General features: G+C 36.9%; 1 protein-coding gene across 1 annotated transcript in view; it reads left to right on the top strand.

Moving 5' to 3' along the window:
• Nucleotides 1–25000, top strand: part of RUNX1T1 (RUNX1 partner transcriptional co-repressor 1) — a 153679-nt gene that overhangs the window by 68962 nt on the left and 59717 nt on the right. Inside the window, 3 exon segments of the mRNA XM_023726085.1 lie at nt 17357–17494; nt 19661–19902; nt 23910–23999. Coding sequence (XP_023581853.1) covers nt 17357–17494; nt 19661–19902; nt 23910–23999 — 470 coding nt within the window.

Raw genomic sequence — 25000 nt, forward strand, 5'->3', positions numbered from 1 at the left:
GGTTTTTGGATTAATGCTAGCCTTGTTGGGGTGAGATGATATCTCATTGTAGTTTTGATCTGCATTTCTCTAATGGCTGATGATCATGAGCATTTCTTCATATGTCTGTTAGCCACTTGAATATCTTCTTTGGCAAAGTGCCTGCTCATATCCTTTGCCCATTTTTAAACTGGGTTATTTGTCTTTTTATTGTTGAGGTTTTGCAGTATCTTGTAGATTTTAGAGATTAGACACTGATCAGATTTGTCATAGCCAAAAATTTTTTCCCAGTTTGTAGGTTGTCTTTTGACTCTCTTGGTGAAGTCTTTTGATGAGCATAAGTGTTTGATTTTTAGGAGCTCCCAGTTATCTAGTCTCTCTTCTGGTGCTTGTGCATTGTTAACTTATGATTTATCTTGTGTTTATGCCATGTATTAGGGCTTCTAGTGTTGTCCCTATTTTTTCTTCCATGAGCTTCATCGTTTTCGATTTTATATTTAAGTCTTTGATCCATTGAGTTAGTTTTTGTGCATGGTGTGAGGTATGGGTCTTGTTTCAGTTTTTTGCAGATGGATATCCAGTTATGCCAGCACCATTTGTTAAAGAGACTGTCTTTCCCCAATTAACAGACTTTGGGCCTTTGTCAAATATCAGCTGCTCATATGTGGATGAATTTATGTCTGGATTCTCAATTCTGTTCCATTGGTCTGTGTGTCTGTTGTTGTACCAGTACCAGGCTATTTTGACTACCATGAGTATGCCTGCTTTTAATGTGTCTTAAAATAAAAGAAGTGAAAATAGACTTGCTTATTCGATCATTTAAATGTTCATATGCAGTTATTTCTTTGGTAAACATTCAACTTGAGTGTCTGTCCATAGAGAGTATTTACTAGCAATTAATTAACTAGGGCACCTTCTTTGAATTACTTTATTAATTTAAATAAGGTTGCGGGCCTCCATGAAAAGTTGTATCATGTGAACTATTAACCAAGACAGAATCTCAGTTAGGAAATCTGGATGTGAAATTCAAACAACTTTAGAGACTTTATGGACTTGATCTCTTAATATATTGACCATGTTAAGCCAAAGAGAAGTCTCCATTTAAATACATGCTGTCAGTTCTCAATTGGTGGGTAAGTATGATTCTGTGTGAGGAATGTGCTAATTAATTCACAGGCAGTCCAAATTTGCCTTTGGAAACCCTTCTAGAGAACTTAACTTTTTAGTGAAACTGCTTTATGTGCTTTCTGTTACACAGTGTGATGTTCCTTGAATGTTTTATAGAGAATGTGATAATTTACTTGGGGATTTTATTATCACAGTGCTCTGTGTGTTTGTAAATTTTTTTTTTTCCATGTAACCCCTGGGCCTTTTCTTTTCTGTCTGCTATTGTGTGTGGACTTCCTTATTACTAAAATAGCATTCATTTCTTTATTCAGATTGAAGGACTTAACAATGGGATTCAAGACTACCAAGGGGTGGGAGTCCAGGAGACAGGGTTGTCTGCAGGGATGGTTGCCCATGAAAACACTTAAACACACCATACAGGTAGAGAAAGTGCCTTATTTACCTCTCTATCCCAATCATCTAATAATGGCTAGCATCCGTGTTTACTGAATAAGGAAATGAATGTCCTTCTCCAGGGACTGGTCCCCCTGGTAACATGTCCGAAGTAGGTGAGATGAAGTCTTGCCATCCTTGCTTTTAAGGACTTAAGAGATAGCCACTCTTAGTAGTCTGATATAGATTCTTTGTATACATATCCTTCCAGACTGTTATTTATACACAAACACACATAAACATTCCTCTATCTATGACTGTCTTAATATAGGTTTGTTTATTTTTAAACAGAGTCTTATAAGACATGTAGCTTTGTAACCTTATTATTTTTTTAATCCACTTAGTATGTTTTAAAGGTCTTTCCCTGTAAGTATACGCATGTCATTATTTTCCGTTGTATGGCTCTGCCAGAATTTCAATTGCCAAACCCCCATTGTTGGACAGTTAGGTTGTTTCCAATTTTTCCTCATTTTAAATATCCTTATACACTTGGCATTATTTATTTAAATTAATTTCTAAAAAATAGAATTCATGTATGTGTTAAAAATGTGTATAATTTAGGGGCAATTGATGAATATTTTGTAACAACTGTCCTACGAGAAAATTTGTATAATTTTTACAAAGTCTATCAAATAAACTGTAACTAATACTATATTATCATTGAAAAAAATTATCAGTCTGTTAGATGAAAAATCGTATTTTGTCTTAATTCAAAAAATAATACTAGTGAGGTTGAACTTTCCCATTGGATTATAGTTTATATTTCTTTTATGCATTTCTTATTCCTACTCTTTTCTGATTTTTTTTTTCTATTGGATTGCTCAGCTTTTCATTATTGATTTGATAGAGCTCTTTATGTATGAATCCATTGTTACCACATAAAAACATTTTTTGCCAGTTTATCACGTGGTATTCAATTTTATTAATAAATTTTTTAATTGTTTCTGCCTTTCTTATCATGTTTAGATTCTCTTTCCTCATACTAAGATTAAGTAAATATGTACTTATATATCTAATATTTTTCGTTTTTATGTTAAAGTTTTTATTCACATGGGAATAAATTATTTTGGATATATGTTATGAGATTTATTTTTTCCAAATGTTTATCTAATAGTTCTTAGGAAAGTTTCTTGAATTGCTTTATTTTATTTCTATCTAATATAAGAAGTCACCTTTATCACATACTAAATTCTTAGGTAAATGTGTATCTGTTTCTGAGCTGTGTAGTTTTTCTGATTTTTATTCTTAATTGTTAATGCTGCGGTATTGGCTGTCTGTCCCTGGGTGGCACAAACCCACACCTCAAAAGACAGCCAACCATCTGCTTCCAAAAGGTCACATCCTTGAAGACCCTATGTCAGCAGTTCTGCTTTGGACACATGGGGTTGCCATGAGTCAGAATCAACTTGACAGCAACTAACAACAACAGTTTGTACTAATAGCACATTGTTCAAATTATCATAGTTTTGTGACACATTTAAATATGTTAGGCTAAATCTCTTCATTACACTTCATTTTCAGAGTTTTCCTGGATATTTTCATTTTTGTTTCAAATTAACTTTTAAAACATTTGTAAATTTCTGGAAAAAATTCTGTTGGTATTTTGGTGGGGATTGCATTAACTCTAATGATAAGAGTATATATATTCAATGGGAGTAGAATGAACATCTTGATAATGTTAAATTTATTTTAGGTGGTTAGTTGTTGTTAGATGCCATCAAGTCAGTTCCAACTCATAGGGAACCTATACACAACAGAACAAAATACTGCCTGGTCCTGCGCCATCCTCACAATCATTGCTTTGCTTGAGCCCATTGTTTTAGCCACTGTGTCAATCGGTCTCGTTGAAGGTCTTCCTCTTTTTTGCTGACCCTCTACTTTACCTTCTCCAGGAACTGATCCCTCCTGATAACATGTCCAAAGTATGTGAGACGTAGTCTCACCATCCTTGCTTCTCAGGAGCATTCTGGTTGTACTTCTTCCAAGAAAGATTTGTTCGTTCTTTTGGCAGTCCATGGTATAGTCAGTATTCTTTGCCAGCATCACAATTCAAAGACATCAGTTCTTCTTCAGTCTTGCTTATTAGTTGTCCAGCCTTCTCATGCATACAAGGCGATTGAAAACACTATGGCTTGGGTCAGGCACACCTTAGTCCTCAAGGTGACGTCTTTGCTTTTCAACATTTTTAAGAGGTCTTTTACAGCAGATTTGCCCAATGCAATGCGTCTTTTCATTTCTTGACTGCTGCTTCCATGGGTGTTGATTGTGGATCCAAGTAAAATGAAATCCTTGACAACCTCAGTCTTTTCTCCGTTTATCATGATGCTGCTTATTGGTCCAACTGTGAGGATTTTTGTTTTCTTTATGCTGAGGTGTAATCCATACTGAAGGCTGTGGTCTTTGATCTTCATCAGTAAGTGCTTCAAGTCCTCTTCACTTTGAGCAAGCAAGGTTGTGTCAACTGTATAACACAGGTTGTTAGTAAGGAAGTACTATTTGCAAGATCTTTATATTTAGACACTGGAGATAGAGTTGAAAAGATAGGGATCCTCATCCTTTATCCTGGCCAGCTTTTATGATTGTAGAAGGATTTGAAATTGATTATATTCTCAATAGAATATAAAATATAAAATATTGCTCTGGCAGGAGTGAGGAGGAGAATGGTGGCTTGGGTGGAATAGTGTTGGTGGAAGCCCCATTGGAGTGGGAATGAAGTATAAGAGTGTTTTCATTATTTGTATCATTTATTTCTTTATTTCTATCATTAAAGACACTTTAAAATGCCTTCTTAGGGGGATAAGGAGTCCCAATTGTTTTGCTCTACTTTTGCATGCAGAGAGGAAATGAAGGTAAACAGTTGAGAGGATCTGTAGGCTCTGTATCTCAAGCCAGAGGTGAATTGAGGGTGGATCCTAAAGGCATTTAGAAGTGGAATTGTTAGGATATTAGGGTATGGAAGGAAGGCAAAAGAGAGAGAGAGAGGAGTCTAGGATGATTGTGGTATTTTGGGCGTGGTCCACTAGATGGAAAGTGATATTATCCCTAGAGATTAGAATGTGGGAGGAGGCACAGATTTCCAAAGGAAGATAGTGGGTTTGATTCTGAATATCAGTGGGATACTGGGATATCCCATGGGTTATCCAGGTAGAGTTGTCAAGCAAGTCGTTAGATGTATTAGTCAGGAGAGAGTCATTCCTCAGAGGTATTAACATGAGAAGAGAAGGCCTACACCAGAGACCAGAGGGGAATGCAGCCAGTTCAGAAGATGAGGTAAGGTCATAGAGGAGAGGAAGAGGCCAGGGTAAGAGAATTCCTGAAGTGCCTAGTGATAACTAGAAGAATGCTGTCATAGGAGAAGAGGATAATAAGTGGCCAAACAAATCAAATGGTGGTGAGAGGTCAAGTAAGATACAGGCTGAGCAACGTCTTTTAGAAATACCACGAAAGAGTTTGTACCTTTGTTGGGGCAGCTTGGGTGGAATGACGTTGGTGGAAGCCCCATTGGAGTGGGAATGAAGTATAAATATAAGAGTGTTTTCATTATTCGTACCATTTATTTCTTTATTTCTATCATTAAAGACACTTTTAAAATGCCTTCTTAGGGGGATAAGGAGTCCAATTGGTTTGCTCTACTTAATGCCTCCAGATCTGTATTTCTAGCCTGTACCTGACCTCAAAATATGTATTTTTAAGTGTATTTTTTTTTTAATTTATCCACCAGTTACTCATACCAGATATTGAGCTACCATCCATTTGTTAGTTTGTCTGTCAGTATTGTTGTGACTTGCATGTTGCTATGATGCCAGAATCTTTGTCTCCAGTATTTCAAATACTGCGGGGTCACTCGTTGTGGACAGGTTTCAGTGGAGCTTTCAGACTAAGACTTAGAAGAAAGGGCTGGCAATCTACTTCTGAAAATTAGCCAATGAAAACCCTATTGATCGTAACAAAATAGTGTCCAATATAGTGACTGGGCAGCATTTCTTTCTATTGTACATGGGTTCTCCATGAGTTGGGGCCAACTAGATGGTAACTAACAACAACAGGCACTGGGCAATTTAAGTTCTGGGCTGAGTTGACATGACAGATACAGAGTCCCTGCCCTTATGGAGCAATTTACTGTCTGGCAGGGAGCGGCACTGGGTAAACAAATGGCTTTAAAATTATTTATCACGGTTGCAGTAAACTCTATATAGAAAAATTAGATGGTACAATAGAGCATATAACACAAGGGGCTGGGGAAAGATCAAGGAAGCCTCCCTAGAGTAAGTGGATTTGAGCTGAGATGGGTTTTCCAGGTTCCGTAAGAGGCCCTGAGGTGAGATGAAGCTCAGAACTGATTAAACCAATGAAGTGTAAGATAAGAGAGGTAAGCAGAGAGTAAGTCTATCTAGGTTGTAGGCCATTTAAAGAATTTTGGACTTTATCCTCAGAGTGATGTAAACTACTGAGACACTTTAAATGGGAAAGTAACTTGATCAGATCAATACACCATAAAGTTCTTGAGGATAGTGATTTTTGTTTTGTTTTTTGTCCACTGCTGTGTCCTCAGTGTATAAAATAGTGCTTGGTACTTTGCTGGTGGCTCAATTTGTTCAAAATTCAATTTGTTGAATGAATGCATGCTTTTTTTAAAATGTGTTTTGAAAAGTTTATTTCAGTGTGGCGTGAGGAGTTGTGGAGAAGACAGTAGTCCCTGAAAAAGTCCAGGCGAAAGATGATGATGGCTTGCATAGGGTGGTAGCAATGGAAATGGAGAAACACATTTAGGACATAGAGTGATGCAGTAGTGGTACACGTGGGAGAGAAGATGTTCAGAATGTTTGTAAAGTTTCATATACGAACAACAGTGTTACAGGGATATCTCCAATTCACAGGGACTAAAGTTGAAAGTATCCTGCTCCTTTTACAAAAGAAAAGAGACCCTGGAGCATTTGGAGAACTGACCCCTGTGTTTTGGTTTTAGTTTTTGACATCACTGTTTACCTCCAGATTCCTGCTTACTCAGTTTATCTTATTTGTTAGCAAACTCTGTGAATTTGACTTAGACTTTTAAAATGTCTCCTGAATCCCTCTCCTGTCCATTAGTGTAGCCACTTCCATGCTGGAGGCTCATTCATTTCTTGCCTAGACTATTGCTATCCAGTACTTCTGACCTCTTTCTTACCCTGTTTATCCTCTGCTGCAGATACACCCATAATACACAAATGAGCATACCTTTCAGTTGCCTAAAGACTCTTGGTGCTTCCCCATTGCCTATCATGTAAAGTTTAAACGGTACTTTTTTTTTTTTTTTTTAAGAGCATATGCAATTAAATTCAAATATTCACTTAAGCTCCCACCGTTTGCTTGTCTGTGATTCAGTCACAGAAACACACCCTGTGTACCTGTGATTTACTAACTACTCTCACACTTTTCCTCCTGGATTTACCAACTACTCTCTAGATAATTCTAACTGGCCGCACTAGATATATATGCTACCCTTTTTCTGCAGTGGCTTTCTGAATCTTCTCTAAAACTTCTTTAATTATTGGCTAGAAACAAATATATTGCTAAAGTAAAAATTGTCTGTACTTAAGATTGTAAAAGGTTTGGATCACTATTAAATGATTTTTTTCACTTTCCAGAATTGGATAGTGGTGATTTGGCATCAGGGTGAGGGTGCTACATGTTGTTTATATTGAATTTATGGGCCCCTGTGATGCCTGTAGGGTCGCTATGAGTTGGAATTGGGTTTGGTTTTTGGTTTGTGATGCCTGTGGAGCCATGGTGGCGCCATGATGAAGAGCTCAGCTGCTAACCAAAACGTCGACAGTTCAAATTCACCAGCCACTCCTTTGAAACCCTATGGGGCAGTTCTTTTCTTTCCTATAGGGTTACTATGAGTCAGAATCCACTTGACAGCAATGGGTTTGGTTTTGGGTTTGTGATGCCTATAAGGAGGTCTGTTGGGGCAGTGGTTAAGTGCTCGGTTAGTATCCAAAAGTTGGCGGTTCAAACCTACTACCAGCTGCTCTGCGAGAGAAAGATGTGACAGTTAGCTTCCATAATTATTACAGCCTTGGAAACCCTATGAGGCAGTTCTTCTCTGTCCTACAGGGTCACTATGAGTCAGTTGATTTGATGGCATCAGGTTTGGTTTTGGGTTTTGTGATGTCTGTGCCTTCCCCTGCTCTTTATATAAGTAGGTGTTGCTTTTATGTGTATTTGAGTGATTTGGTTTTTCCTTAGTATTTTTATAACAGTCATTCAGTGGTTATTTGCTGGTTGTCTGTGCCAGAGGTTTTGAACTTTTCTTTCTTAACCAGGAGATCCCCTTTATTCAAATGTCTTAAACAGAATACCAGTGTAAAACAAATAAAAATGGAACTACTGGTCGAGGTAGGGTACCTAGATGCTAGACCCCTGGTTCTCCCCTTGGTAGTGTCCAAAAGCCACCTCTAGGAAGTGGCTGTTAGAAACAGAAGTGGGAGTCCCCAGTATAAAGGTGAAATAGCTATGGAGGGATGGAATTTCCAGGGGACTTACACATGTATATATATAAGTCCCTTGGAAATAGGAGTCCCTGGGTGGTGCAAAGGATTAATGTGCTTGGCTGCTCTCTGAAAGGTTAGCAGTTCAAATCCACCCAGACGTATGTCAGAAGAAAGGCCTGACAATGTACTTTAGAAAAATCAGCTATTGAAAACTCTATGGAGCACAGTTCTACTCTGACATACATGGGTTCACCATAAGTTGGGATTGACTCCACAGCAACTGATTATACATACAAGTAGTACCTGGAGGCCACCAGTATGCATATGATCAGTTCTTTCCATAGTTCATGAAATTATTAATTGATTTTTCTAGGTAGAGCCGCTATTTGGGGATTTGTTAATGTTTATAGTACTTTCTCTTTTCTTGGTGGTCTACAGGTCATCTTTGTCTGAAAATGAGCAAATTGGTTTAGACTATTTTCTGGTTCTACTTCTTAGCATTTCTGTCTCCATTTAAATGAGTATATGCTTTCAGCACTTATGTCTGCCTTGCTCATCTTTTGCCCCTCTCTAGGTAACCAAAGAGTTACTAATTATGTCTTTGGCTATTTTGGCTGAACTTGTTCTGTGTGGTAGAGTTTAGCCACAGTGAACTTTGTTTTCTTTCTTGCTTTCTTCATTCATTTGACAAATCTTTATTGAATGTCTACTATTTTGGACAGTCTTCTATATGAAGTGGAAACTGGAGTTATCAAAACAGTCAAAAATCTCTGCCTTCATGAAGCTGACATTCTAGTTAGGTAAACATTCAATAAACAAGATAAAGTTTTTAAAACAATGGTAGCTGGATAAATGCTATAGAGTAAGGGAAGGGGAATTCCTATTGTTACTTACAGGGAGAGACCCAAACATTTTTTGAAATTATTTTTCTAGAAGTGATAGTTTGTCATGGATTTACCTCATTATTATGCCAGGCCTCCCTCTTAACCTGAATTTATGTCCTTCAAGCTGTTATCTCTGATTCCAGACCAGCTGCTGACCTGCTCATTCTAGGACTGAACCCTTGGCCTTGTTTTCATTAGCACTTGTATAACCCTAGTGGTCACTAATTGCCTGTACTGGGCATGTCTTATGCTTACAGTACCTCATAGCTCACTTACTTTAGTCTTCATATTTCTGACTTGGATTTTTCCTATCCCATAACCATCATAAGAAATCATTTGCAGAAGCCTAACATATAAAGCAAGTGAAAGATCTGGATGGGATGGTAGGTGTTTAGGATGATGCCAAAAGGGCTCCCCTTCATCCTTTGTCACCTCCATAAATTCCTGCCGTAGAGCATAGTTTCAAAGCTATGATTCAGTATAGTATTGTGTTCCAGTAGAACTTTTGTAATGACATTTCGTATGATTGGACTTTCCAGTATGGTAGCCACCAGCCACATGTAGCCATGGCTGTTGATCACTTGCAATGTTAAGCTAGTGCAGCTGAGTAACTAAATTTTAAATTTTATTTAATTTTAATTAATTTAAATTTAGATAGCCACATGTGGCTAGTGGCTACTTATTGGAAGGTCAGTTCTAGTCTGTCCTTAGCTATAGATTTAACATTTACTGAATGTGGTTTGTATTCCAGTTTTCCACATTGTGGATAAAAATAACATTAATTTTAGATGCTGATGGACTCTGAGAAGTCCTGGAGTAAGTTCTAGCTGTAACAATGGGCAAATTATTTAACCTTTCTGAGTCTCAATTCCTTTTTTGTAAAATGGGGAAATTTGTAGTACATCTTCATAGTGAAATTGCAAATGGGATAAAGCATGAAGAGTATTTGACAGAGTGCCTGATACCTGATATTAGATAGCTTATCCTAACAGACATTTGTTGTTGTTGTGTAATATTTTTTCTGCTTGTAAGAATAAAACATGCTCATGGTAGAACATTTAAATAAAAGAGAAACATAATAAGAAGGAAAATAAAAATAACCCGTAATCCCACCATCCAGAGACAAGCAACAGAAAAGCTTGTGGACTGTAGAGAAAGCTGTGTGTTTTTGGTTCATGATATGCTTTTCTTTTTGTTTTGAATATTTGTGTGTATAATTACGCTGATACTATCATTTAAAAAAGGAGATTTTGGAGACTGTAGGTTATATGTGTATAAATTGCTTTACAAGGCCTTTTTTCTAACTTTATATACTAAAAGGTCTTTAGGAAATACGTTGTCATTACTGACAAGTGTTTTTAAGCTGGTGAGTTGAATAATTTACTAGTGCTTTTCTGGATTTATCTTTGGTGGTTTCATTTTTCCAGAATGCAGAAATTCTTTTTTTTTTACTGCATCTGTTAACATAATTGGGGGGGGGGGAAGATATGTACATGCTTTCATCTTAAGTTAAAACTGTCATACCTCTTCAAAGTTCTAGGGTCTTTAAATTGTCACCATAGGTATGACTTATGACGTTGTAGTAAAATGTATTCATTTAAAATACTGAATTTATTGAGCATCTTCTGTGTGTCAGGCACTGTGCTAAGTGCTGGAAATATAAAACAAGTAAGATGTCATCACTGCCCTTAAGTAAATTATAGTTAGTGGGAGAGACTGGCAAACAATTGTTGTTGTTTGCCACTGAGTTGATTCCGACTCATAACGATCCCATGTGACAGAATAGAACTGCCACATGAGGTTTCCTAGGCTGTGATCTTTATGGGAACAGATTGCCAGGTCTTTTCTCCCAAGGAGCAGCTGGTGAGTTTGAACCACTGACCTTTTAGTTACTAATAGCAAAGCACTTTAACCATTATGCCACTAGGGCTCCTTGGTTCTAAATATGGCGTAAACAGTGCTGTAAGAGGTATCTTAGACAGTAATGTAGGACATGGGGCACTACATGTCAGCTGGGGAAGAAAGGGTTATCAGCAAAGGGTTTCTAGCAGAAGTGACATCCTGAATGGAGTTTTAAAGGAATGATGGACTTAACCAGGCAAGTATCGGGTGAACAGTATTCTAGGAAAAGGATACAGTATATATGAAAGCCTGAGAGACCCTGGAGAATTTAGAGAACTGCAGTAGTTTAGTATGGAGTTCAGAGGTGGGAATAGGGGGTTGGGTGGGATAAGTGAAGATGGATCTTGAGCAATTACAGGAGCCGTATGAGTCACAAAGGTCTTTCTATGCCCTATATGGAACATGGACTTTATGCTTAGGCTATAAAAGGTCTTTGAAGCTTAGTAAGAGGAGAGGGGCAAGATCTCTGATCACATTTTTGTCATATGTAGAAAAATTCTTGGTTGTGGTTTGGAGAATAGATCAGAGATGAATAATACAGAGCAGGGAGTCTAATCAGTGGGTGGTTGAATAGGCCAGGTCAGAGATGATGGATGATGATGGATGATGAGGGTTTCAATTCAAATGAGCATGGAGAAGACACATTTTGGGTTTGGATTTTGTTACAAGTTGGAAATGAAGTTGGAAAGGGAGAAATCTCGGTGGTTCCATGGTTTTTGGCTACTGCCATTCTCTGCAGGAGGGAGAGTTGGAGGAGGAGATTTTAGAAGGGGAATATTAATTCAGTTTTAAAACCTTTGGGAGCGCACCATAGTCCACGGACTAAAATCTAAACTTTTTAACTTAGCTTATGTCACAGACACTGTTAAGTTCCTGCTCAGCAGCCCTCCTCCCCTTCTTCCTTTCTGGGAGAGCCCTGCTTTTGTGTGCTCCCAAAGGTTTTAAATCAGGGCATAAATAAAGTCAGATTTGTGTTTTAGAAATAACAATATTTATAACAAACCTATGATAGGACAGATGAGGTAACTTGTGGCCTTTTAGGTGAACTAAACTTAGGTCAATAGGGGAAAAATGCAGAACAGAAATTCAAATTCTCATGGAATTGAAACTTTCTGGAGCCACTGAGGTTGGCTGAACCCCCAAAACTGTTGCCCTGAGATAATCTTTAAACTGTAAACCAAAAATATCCCCTAAAGTCTTATTGAAACCAAACAATAGCTTAATTAGCAAAGAATGTCTGCCTTGAGCATTGTGCTCTTTTAAAGCACTGTAACAGTAAAACCTGCAAAAGCTGGAACCTGTGTAAGGTGGAAACTTGTCAAAGAAACTCAGATTTTTTCCACTACAATGACCAATAGAAAAGTGGTAAGATTACAGCCAGTCAAAGGTAGAAAACTTGGTGAAACCCAGAAAAACAAGGCAATCCCATTGAGTTCTGGCTCTCACAGGTTTCACTGTACATGGGATCAAAATGACAAGAGCACCTCAACGGTTAGAAAGGAAACTTAGAGGGCAGTGAGTTTATGTTAATGGTGGAGGAATAATTCAGAAAAAGAGGGTGAGAATGGTTGCACAATTTGAAGAATGTAATCAATGTCACTGAATTGTACATGTAGAAATTGTTACATTGGTATATGTTTTGCTGTGTATATTTTCAACAACAAAAATAAAATATTAAAAATATTGAGCCTCCAGTATCTTACTATATATATATATATATATATTTTCCTTCTGTTGACAGTATGTCTTTTGCTATGCAATTAGAGTTGATATCTTTGAAAAAGCTGTAATACAGGAAGTGTATTTGTGAAAGCTAGTAATGTAACCGTCCTTATAAGCAACCATGATTATGCATATTTACTAAGTATTTTCCTAAGGAGGAATTAAAAAATTTTGCCAGCAACTTGCTTACCATTTTCATTGGTTTGGGTGTTGGGGTATATAATACATGTGCACAGCCATCATACAGACAGGCTGTGACAGTGCTAAAAGAGAGGCAGAGGTGATGTGTCAAAAGCATGGGGCATTTGGGGACATCTGTAAGAGAATGTGGAGTCTATACTGGACAGCGAAGAACATACAAGACTGGACAGGTTATTCCAGATGAAGGAAACAACAGATGAAACCAACAAGAGGCGGAAAAACCAGGGAATATTGCAGTGGCCTATATGGATAGAGCGTAGATTTGAGGGAAAGTTGTCGGGAATGAGTCGTAGAGAGGAAGGCACAGGATAATGGAGCTCACATTTATTGATGCCTAAAATGAGTCAGGCACTGTGCTAGGGCTTTACAAACATTATCTCGTTTAATCTTCCACCACATCCCTATGAGGTTTAGAGGATCATATTCCCATTTTTTATAGTAAGAAGAACTGAGGCTCAGCTTTACTAACCTGCCTGAGGGCTCACTACTAATGGTTGAAGAGTCAACATTTGAAACCAAGTCTCTCTTAACTTGAAAGCTGACCGATTAGGCCTAATATCCTTCTACTCTTCTATTCCATCTTGCTTCAGATATTAGCGTTTCACTTTTATTCTCCAGGCATTGTCGAAGGGTTCTGAGCAGGAATGGACATTACCAGAACTTCCTATAAGGAGAATGAGATGGTAGCATTGTAGAGACTGGATAGAATGCCGACGCAACCATGACCACTGTTCTAGTTGGCCGACAGTCTCCTGTTCTAACATTTCACATCCAGACGTTGGAGACACTAGATGACTTTATTATCTGAACTCTATTTGACATCTTTTCCAGTGAAATAACAATCAGATTTTATACGCAGTTTTGTTTCTCCCTAGATTCCTTCTCCTTTTCTACTCTCCATTAATAGCTAGGTTCCAGGTATAGTCACTTTGACTTAAACCTTTTTGGTTCATACGTCCAGCTTAACTAACCCCTACTCAAATATGACCAACTCTGTACTGATAATTACTAATTGCCCAGGAAGTTCCTCTTAATGCATAACATCTATGAGGTCTAGATATTTCTTCTATTGTAATTGGCCTGATGAACTTTGATAGAAAAAGATGTTCCACTTACTGACACTGAACTTCTTGCCTTTTTACACTAATTGTGCTAGAATGGTATGTTAAACAAGGAAAACATAGAATGCCTATCAGTTCTTCATGCCTTAAAAATGCATCTGGAACTACTTGAATGAACTAAAAGTAAAATAAGTGCTGTGCCATACTTTTTCTTTTTACTTAAAAAAAAAAAAAGAGGAAATGGAAAACATACCACTTCTAGAAGGCCCTGACATTACATTGGATATTGAAATGGTATCAGTAATTATTTATATATGCCACATTTTCTTCCATGCATCGGCCATCCTTGATACATAAGTGTTGGATATTTACCATGTGAGTTGCAATGTTACTACGTAGGGAAGATTATCTTGTTTAGAAGTGGCCTGAATCATTTAAGGTAGACATAAAGTCAGCCCTTTTGATTAAACCTGCCTTCTCTACCTGATCTGATAGAGATTTTTTTTTTTTTGTGGGGCGGAGTTGTTTGTATTTGTCATTTTGTGCCTCTCACTGGTAAATAACAGCATTCCCCTACAGCAACCAAGAATAGAAATTATGTACAAGAAAAGTATCATTTTCATAAACTTAAAAAATTACATAAGTATTATAACTTAATATTGGTTTTACCATATCTTCTAATTTGAAACGGAGTAAAATACTTCTGTGGTTAAATCATAGCTCTTTTGCAGTTTGCTGTAAAAGTTTCAAGAATATATATTTCAAAAAATTTTTTTTTTTTAAATAATTCAAAACAAATGCAATAGGGCTCAGCATACTTGAAACACATTTTCTGAATTTATCTTAAATCTCTCTGCTCCAGAGGGTTTTTGTGTGTATATGGATTAGGCCTGGCCTGTTATTTCACCATCTATCTCCATCCTGGATTGATTGCACTGAACAGACCAGAATGAGTTACATATGGTCCCACTTTGTCTTAAGTTTGTAGGACCTCTGAGTTGAAACACCCATTTGATCAGAGTGAAGCTAACCATCGCAGAAATTTGGCTAATGTCAAAATCCTAAAGATATACATACATACATATATTCCAATTAGAATGTATGTATTCCTGTTAGAAGTACTAGTATTTTGCTGTGCATTGGATCAATAGTTATTATTCCTAAAATATTGATGACATTTAAAGAATTTAAAAAAATACTTTGTCCACCTTTTTGTTATTATTAGTTTTAAAATTCTTCTGGATAGGAATCATGCTACAAATCTGGATCAAGATAAGCATTCAAATCCTTTTCAAATCAAAGTTATGAATATATCAAAATTTTTTCTAAAGTTGGGGTAGAAGAAGATCTAAATCTAAAGATCATTTAAACAAATTTGAATAGGAAATACTTGTCAACTTTATAGTTCATTTCCTTTTTTTCTAAGTGTGAACTATTTACAAAATAATGAAGAAAAATGGGCTTAAAACGTGTTTTAAAGTTGGGGTATGCTCATTAACTATGTAGAGGTAAACAAGTTAGGGGGGCTGTGCCCAATTATTTGTCAGGTTTGGCTTTTAGCTGCTGGTGTAAACAAAGCTGTTAAGGGTAACTTTCTCCCTCTTCAGTCTCTTTTCTCCCTGTTTCGTTCTTTTCCCGTCTATTGCTTTATTTATTTTTTTCTCTGTTCCTCCATCCCCTTCCCCCTCCTGCTCTTCCTTTCTCTGTGCAACCACGTGCTTCAAATCTGTGGATCTGGACTGCCTTCTCCAACAGTTCAGTGTGAGTGTTAGCAGAATGAAAACCAGATGGACCAGCAGTTCCCACTGTTATCTCCCAGCAGACTTTGGCAAGCCTCCCTTCATCCCTCCTTCCTTGGCATGACAGAAATATTTGCCTTTATTTAGGGAGACTTGTATTTGCTGCTGTACCTCTTCCCTCAGCTGCAACATAAGCGGAAAGCTATTTATTGCCTTGTTGCTGAGGTTGGTTGAGGTGAGTAGAATGTGTGATGAATTTAACTATTGAAGAGGCGGTTTTAAGCCTGTCTAGCTTGTGTGATTATCTAGATAGGGGACTTACTGGTATTGGTTGTTAAAGGTCTGACATAGCAATATGAAGACAAGTTTTTAAACAATAAGATAAAGATAGAAATGCTCCTTACATGTGTCTTTGCCATCGTTTCACTCAGAACGCTGTTATTCACGTATAGGGACGTTGTTATTCACTAACATCAAAGATAAAGAGAGACACCAATACTGTTAACTAGATTATCATGGGAACTCTTCTTATAGAATGATTATTTTAATTATTTTTACATCTTCCCTTGATTATAGTATCAGCATTATTTCAACTTTAAAATGTATTTTATTGCAACCCAAGTCCTATGATATTGAGTTGAACAAAGGTGAGGTAGATATGCAATTGCGATAGTAGTGATTTGGACTTTTCATTTCCTTTTAATAATAGACTTGGAAGTAATTCTGAGAATTTGTCACTATGGTTATTGTAATATTTTAAAATGCCAATTCTTTATTAATAAACAATCTGTGGTATTTTAATTTTCAAGTAGTCCAAGCATGAAATATCCATGCCTAAGGCGACGAGAAGCTGTTCAAAACATTTTAGGGGAGCGCGAGCATTTGCACGCGTGCGCTTGAAAAAAATTGGATCTAGAAGAACCAACCAAAAAAGCTTCTCATTTTTACTGGAGATCTGTTGCCTTGATAAGTAGATTAGATTGAGGGAAGAAAAGTTCAAAACTTCAGGGGGAAAATGTATTTAGTAGAAAACAGTGCTAAAATACAAATGTTAATTATTAAGTAATCAGTAGATTTCCCCACATCTGCCTTGTACTTCATGAAAAATAGGAGGAGGGTCTTTAGTTGTTTTAGTTCTCAATTCTTACTCTGCCTGAGATTATTAATTGAAGTATTGGTCTCGTGTTTTTAAAACGATGACTCTTAAAATAATGCATTCTAATAATAGCATAACTGCATTGTGTGACATACGGCATTTATGTATCTAGGTGATTTTTAAAAGAGGATGAAGAAATTGAAGTGAGAGATGTGTCTGGGAGACTTAACCTGCTTCATCTAAATAGGCCTGACAACAAAGCATGGAAGAGGGGCAGCAGGTGTTAGGAAAAATAGTCACAGAGAGCTGGCTCCTACCAGTATCTCACCTGCATAACACAGCTTCAGGTTTTTGTTATTTCTGAGCTGTCATGAGGGGGGTTCAGTACCATCCTACTTCCTCATCTATTTTGTACTTCTTGCTAATGTTGGCTTCAACTTCGAGTGAAGTTACGCTGTTGCATGTAACACTACCAAGGTAGCATCTGCCCAAGCCAGAAATAACAATAGAGTATAATACAACCCACTTACAAATGAGGTCCTGCCATCTGTGCTACACCTTCTTAAGTGGGGTTTAGATGATAAAATCCTGATTTAAACTTCAGTAGATAAGCATATTTTATTGATAGAAGATACTGAATTTCTTCTGTTTGCTTGGTTTTGAAAAAGATAAATCCCACTTAAAAAACTGAGGTGCTTAAGGAATGAAATAACATGTTTGTGGTGACATCCCGCAGATCGTACTGAGAAGCACTCCACAATGCCAGACTCACCAGTGGATGTGAAGACACAATCTAGGCTGACTCCTCCAACGATGCCACCGCCCCCAACAACTCAAGGAGCTCCAAGAACCAGTTCATTTACACCCACAACGTGTGAGTAGTCATTTCTGGGTTTCCTGTTTGGGTTTCAAAATTTCTGCAAGTAAGAATTAAAGAAGTATAAGAGTCAACATCAATGTATTTATGCAGAAATGAAGAAAAAAAAACATTAATTTATTTGCCAGTGAGTAGATATGCTCCTAAGTATCGTACCTTAGGTATAATTTGTATGAATGCCAGAGTTTGTCCTTCTTTTCCCCATTGCTTCAGAATTGTAGTCTGCAATGGTTTTAGCAAATGAAGAGTTCTGCAATTGGTCTGTAACATCAATTGTTACTACTATTATTTTTTTTTTCCCTTAATAACATTTTCTTAATTGTGATGTGTATCTGGGTAACAAAACATTTGCCATTTCAGCAGTCTTCACATGTACAGTTCAGTGACATTAAATATGTTCATCATGTTGTTCAACCATCACCATTAACCATTCTATAACTTTTAATCTGACCTATGTAATGTAGCACTTTTTATTTTAGTTTGTTCAGTTTGACTTGGAGCATGGAAATATGGTATACTTATTTCCAGGTTACTTCTGATCTCCTAACAGCACTTTCTTCTGTATTTCAAACAGTTACAAATAATCTTAAAATCTAACAGCCTTAAGTTAAAAAAGATTACATTAAAAAAAAAAATACAGAAAACTTTCTGAAATAAATAACGTCTTGTTTTCCTGAACTGTCAACACTGCCAAGCTCTGTGTTCTCACTCAGTGAAGTATATTGCTTTCTGGATCCTCTAAGGAAATGAGAGAACATTCTGACAGAATAGGAACTTCCCTTTCCAGTAGGGATAGTAGATAAATTTGTTTTAATCCATCTCAAAATTGTGGTTAAAATTGTCATCAAGGATTTGTGAAACTAATAAATGTTATCTGTTGCAGATAATACTATTTACAGACTACGTGCCATGAAATCCTTATGGGTGAAAAGTAACTAACAAGCAAAAGTAGATCCATGGGACTATAAGGGATTGACAAAATACACACCCCAGGCTGTTTACGCTATGTCTCACTGCCATTTAGAAGACCTTTTCAAATGTGTAAGGAGTAGGTGACTATGATAGTGCCAAGTTGTAACCCTGTTAGCTTGAATTTAGTTTGTTATCCCCTAAAGCCACAGTGATAGGCATGTATCGTTTGTGAGAGGTCCTGGTTAGCTATCATTTCTTGGCAGGTTGCTTTCTTTGGTATTCCATTTTGGACAAGAGAACTATTTTATTATCTTGAAATGAAACTTTTAAGAATAATAGAGTACTTAAAGCATCTCAAACTATTGTTAGAAACAGTTTTATCAAACTTACTATAAAATGATGTGTTTGATAAATTGATTTATCAAATTAATTGATTTTGACATGGTAAAATTAACTTTTTTTTTTTTTTAGTGAGAATTGTGCAACTTTTTCTAGCCTAGTTCTTGTAGATTATCATCTTAGAGTTCAAATGTATTTTATCAGAAATAAATTTACTGAATCCATGCTGTTGGTTGGATTGGGATGTCCTTATTCAATTTATTGAAATAACTCCTTGATAAATACTGTATCCATTTTGGCTTCTTACATACAATTAGCATTTTCCCTAAAGAAGTGGTTAGGAAATATGTGGGGGAGAAAATAGCCTTCTAATTGGGTGGTAGAAGGTTAAAACTTGAAAGTCCTATTTCTATAAACACAGCTGTCAGTTGTGTGTACAAAACATTATTAAAAATGTTTAGTGATAAATTTAGTCTCCACCAAATGTACACTTTCTCTAGGGGAGCAGTTTAGAAAGGAATAGTCCTGTTATATTGATATAAGCCTGTGACAAAAGGCTGACGTCCAAACGCTGTTTGTTCTATGTTTGAAACATTTCAGGTGGTTGGCATATGTGCACATGGGAGGCAGGGCTGTCCCTGTGTTACAGCCGACTCCATTTATTATCAGCTTCTGTGCAGAACACCATCATGCAGTGTGAGGAGTGGACCCATTTAATTATAGAGAACCTGATCCTGTGGTCAGCCTGTGAAATCAAAGCATTTTATAGGAAGTCCCAACATTCTAAAAATTTAAACATTTAAATTTTAAAAACATCCACTAGATTTAAATGGAAGGAAACGTGATTATAATGTCCTTTTGCATGTTCTCTTTTAAGTTTATTTCTTCTTTCTGATTTTGTGCCTTTGACAGTAACTAATGGCACGAGCCATTCACCTACAGCCTTGAATGGCGCCCCCTCGCCGCCCAATGGCTTTAGCAACGGGCCTTCCTCTTCTTCCTCCTCTTCTCTGGCTAATCAACAGCTGCCCCCAGCCTGTGGCGCCAGGCAACTCAGTAAGCTGAAACGGTTCCTTACTACCCTGCAGCAGTTTGGCAATGACATTTCACCAGAGATAGGAGAGAGAGTCCGCACCCTTGTACTAGGACTGGTGGTAAGCAAATAAAATTGACCTAATTTTCTGGAGCAAGGGGGAGTGTGTGTGGGAGAGTTGGGGAAGATTCAGAAATAACAGGTCCTGTTCCCATAGCTGAACCAGGTGATTTCTGGAGCAAGGGGGAGTGTGTGTGGGAGAGTTGGGGAAGATTCAGAAATAACAGGTCCTGTTCTCATAGCTGAACCAGGTGACAGGGATTCCACCATACTACCTCCTTTGTTTCTATATCCGGAGATTGCTTGCAAGTCTGATTAATTCTATAGCAAACGTGTTTTCAATTTTGGATTATGTATACTGACCACCACCATGGTTTCATTTACTGTTTGACTAATAAAGATATGGTTATACAGATTTATTATTATCTTAGCCATAAATATATATGCACTAAATTCAGTAATTATACTCTCCTGGCATGATTAGTTGGAGCCCTGGTAGTGCAGTGGTTAAGAGCTCAGCTGCTGACCAAAAGATTGACAGTTCGAATCCACCAGCCACTCATTGGAAACCCTATGGGGCAGTTCTACTCTGTCCTATAGGGTAGCTATGATCAAAATCTACTCTATGGCAATGGGTTTGGTTTTTGGTTTGGCATCGCTAGTGGCTATTAGCAATGACAAAATGGTAGATTTTGTTGTTAACGATTCCCTTAATCTAACTGGTGTTGATTTTAACTTAGTTGCTTTGGGGGAGTTTTACTTCTGACCTAGATGAACAAGAATTTATAACAAGTAATAAATTTTTTTGTATTTTTTTTTTTTATTGTACTTTAGATGAAGATCTACAGAACAAATAGATTCTCATTAAACAGTTAGTACACATATTGTTTTATGACAATGGTTAACAACCCCACAACATGTCAACACTCTCCCTTCTCGACCTTGGGTTCCCTATCTCCAGCTTTCCTATCCCCTCCTGCCTTCTAGTCCTTGTTCCTGGGCTGTTGTGCCCCAATAGTCTTGTTTTGTTTTGGGGAGCTGTCTAATCTTCGGCCGAACGGTGAACCTCAGGAGTGACTTCATTACCGAGCTAAAAGGGTGTCCGGGGGCCATACTCTCGGGGTTTCTCCAGTCTCTGTCAGGCCAATAAGTCTGGTCTTTTTTTGTGAATTAGAATTTTGTTCTACATTTTTCTCCAGCTCTGTTTGGGGCCTTCTGTTGTGATCCCGGTCGGAACAGTTAGTGGTAGCTGGGCACCATCTAGTTGTACTGGACTCAGTCTGGTGGAGGCCGTGGTAGTTGTGGTCCATTAGTCCTTTGGCAAGTAATAAATTTTTCACTTAATTATTTTTATTTTTAAGTCTAATAACTTTTTTTTTTAAATACCTATTTTTGTTTTTGGTAGAATTAAGTCATTAGAGAACAGACACGTTAATTTCCTACATTATACTCTATTCTGTACATTATCACATTAGAAATTAGAGCATGGCATTTTTTGTTGAGCCCTAAATCACTTTTGCATTTATTGTGATTTTCTATGTATGTGGAAAATTTTATATTATTTTGTATTCTAGTATTTCCTCATACTGAGTCATGGAGAAGCTGAGTCATATATTCAGTCCTTCTATCATCAAGGCTTATGGTGGAGCTAAAATTCAGATGATACATAGCAGTTTCCTTCTTCTTGAAATAGATCATGTGTTTTTGATACATGGCCCTATCATGGGCAAAGCCATACCAGTTGTGTTTTGCAAAAGAAGAACCAAAATTAAAGAGCTGGTTTAGAGACTGGCACAGTAGACATAGGAGCCCAGGTGGCACAGTGGTTAAAGCGCTCATCTACTAACTGAAAGATTGGTGGTTTGAACCTATCAGCCACTCCCATGGAAGAAAGATGTGGCAGTCTGCTTCTGTAAAGATTGCAGCCTTGGAAACCCTATGGTGCAGTTCTAATCTATCCTATCTAATCTATCCTATAGGATCACTATGGGTCTGAATGGACTTGATAGCAATGGTTTTTTTTTTTTTTTTTTTTTTTTTTTGGTGCAATACACATGCTTCAAATCACAACATCTCAAATTTGAGAGATTTTACAATTTAATTTTTAACTATTAACTCCCTCTCCTTCCCACTCCAAGAACAAAAACTTTCACATCTCCTACAAGCCATCAGCTTCATCTTGTATACCTCTAGGTGTGCATGAAGGTGATTTTGGACTGAAGTGTGTCAGCCTACTTCTGATACATTTATCAGTCACTTATCTTTTTCCTTCTTATTTACTCTTGAGTTTTAGGAATATGTTTTTCAGCATGTAAATAAGTTAGATCAAAGAACCACAAAGTAAATCCAAAGTAATAATTTTATCTCATGAATGGTTAATATGTCATTAGTAAAAATAATGGTTTTGTGAAAACTACTTTATGGATTTTTGATGTGTTCTCAGTGATTTACATAAATTAAAACGTAGGAAGACTTGGCAGCTTTAAGTAGATTTTTTCCACATACTAAGTAGCAAATCTTTGACTGAAATAATTTTTGTTAGGATACTTATTTGTTGATCTAAAAACCTTACAGAGAAAAGTCAAGGGAAGGGGTTAATTGTGGTTTGCATATAATAGACAGGCAATGAATATTTGTCCAGTAAATAGAATGAATAGAGAATGGACATTTGTTTTGAGAACTTGGCTGCAAGCTTTTATGCATGTCATTTTATTTAGTTCTTGGAGCCACCCTTTGAGGTAGTGATTTTTGCACACATTTTACACATGGGGAAACTGAGAGTCACAGAGGTTCAGTAAATTATACAAGGCTACAAAACTGGTAGTGACTGTGATCTGAATCCAGATGGTAAATCCTAACCGATCATTTTATGCTGTTATTTACAATGAGTTAAGGAAACTGTATGAAAATCTGTCCTTTAGAAAATGAACCATTAAAACAAAATGACAAAAAAAAAAAAAGGCTCGCTAACCTTTATTGTTACAGATAGGAAATTGGTATTCATTCATAGTTTCAGGTGAAGATAATTTGAGTTTTGGGTATGAAAAACTTAAAACTCAGTGCTTCGATATTTTATCATAAAAGAATTTGCAAAAAAGGTGGGTGCAGCAGTACTCTACCGATGTTAGCTCACAAATATCCCAATTTTGTCAGGCATCAGGATTTCTGCTAACCATGATATAAATGCTTAAATACATTTAAGTAATAGAAGTTAAGACTAAAATTATAGTTGTGAGTCTACCTAGGAATTAAGGAAAATAAATCAAAATAAGGTGAAGTTATTCAACATCTTTATAACAGTTGGTTGGCTGTCTATTAAGTAAATGTATCAATACACATTGCCCATTGTAGGGTACAAACCCTAGGCTTATTTGTGGGCTTATTTGTTTTGTGAAGTGGAGTTACGAGTGAATTTGAATCAGTTTGTGGAGTCTCTTGGGTTTAGTAGTACACGTTGCCTCTAGGATAAATGGAATATCTTTGATAATTGGGGAATTTTTTTCACCCTTTACAAGACTCAGTTACTCTGGTTTCATTAGCACAACACGCTAACCAACTTAGCTATTCACCCTGAGCAAAGATGCTTTGGTAGAAAACGAGAGCATACAATATGGAAAGATGGGAGGAGGAGGAGAATATTTCTACCAGGAGACACTGATATGACATGTGGGATGAATTGAGGGATTCTGACACTTGCTGCTGGCCCTTTTAAGTCATCTATTTTGCCTTTAAAAACATTCCAGTATGTTTGTTTTCCATAAAGTTCATATTAGAAGGTTCTTCATAATTGCAGAAACTTCCTCAGCAAACTATGCTAATGTCTATGCATGTTATTCTCAAAGTACCATATTTAATGTGTTTCATTTCAGTTTTTCGAGGTGGGTGATACGATAGACTTATATGATCTTTTCTACAAAGTCAAAAGATTTTAGATTGATAATATAGCTTCCTATGTTGTGTGTCTGCTTGTTATTATACTGTGTTGTATATTAGTAATTTATTGGTTTCGGTGTTTTTACTTATTTAACAAGAGACAAATATATTTATAGTACATATTTTCTTCCACAGAACTCTACTTTGACAATTGAAGAATTTCATTCCAAACTGCAAGAAGCTACTAACTTCCCACTGCGACCTTTTGTCATCCCATTTTTGAAGGTATTGCCCAGTTCACTGATCTGGAAAGTTTTTCAAACCATATTATTGCTAGGTCACAACAGTGTTTCTTTTTGGGGGGTCAGAACATTTAAGGGCGATTTGACTTAATAGATGAAGACTATCTGAATATAGATATGTTTTTATGCTCATTACCTAAGTAGTCCTAAAATTATAATAGTGTTTTCAATAGTTATCTTAAGTGAACATAGTTAAGTTTACAGAAGAGTTTAGAAATCTCTTTGAATAAAGGTGATGTTTGATTGTTATTTAGTCATTTGAGATATGAGTTATAGTCTACATTTTGCAGGTGTTTAGAATGAACAGAAGATTGGTTGTGCTTTTTAGTTTTTAAGGGTTTTTTTATACTTCTGATTTAATCTTTGCAACAACCTAATGAAGTAGAAAGAACAGACCCTCATCCATTTTTCTGCCAATGAAGAAATTGGGAGCAAGTGACAAAGCCAAGGTACATGCCTAGCTGAGTACTAATTGAAGTCTGTGAGGTTAGGAATGGTTTTTAATACCCAGCTTTAAGCTTCCTCCCTCCTCCAACTTCTGCCTCTTCAATAAAAACAAACAAAATATCTAATAGTTAACAAGAGAAAGGACGATTTTATTCAATATGTTGTTGTTGTTGTCGCCGAGTCAGCTCTGACCCATGACGACCTTATGTACAATAAAATGAAACATTGCCTGATCTGTGTCATCTTCATGATCATTGGTATATTTGAGTCCAGTGTTGTGGCTGTTCTGTCAGTCCATCTCACTGAGGATTTTCCTCTGCTTTACCAACCAACCAAACCAAAATCATTGCTGTCGAGTCGATTCTGACTCATAGTGACCCTATAGGACAGAGTAGAACTGCCCCATAGAGTTTCCAAGGAGCGCCTGGTGGATTTGAACTGCCGACCTTTTGGTTAGCAACCATAGCTCGTAACCACTATGCCACCAGGGTTTCCTGCTTTACCAAACATGATGTCTTTTTCTAGTGATTGGTCGTT

Source organism: Trichechus manatus, unplaced genomic scaffold (genome assembly GCF_000243295.1).
Source record: "Trichechus manatus latirostris isolate Lorelei unplaced genomic scaffold, TriManLat1.0 scaffold00009, whole genome shotgun sequence".
Classification (NCBI taxonomy): Eukaryota; Metazoa; Chordata; class Mammalia; order Sirenia; family Trichechidae; genus Trichechus; species Trichechus manatus.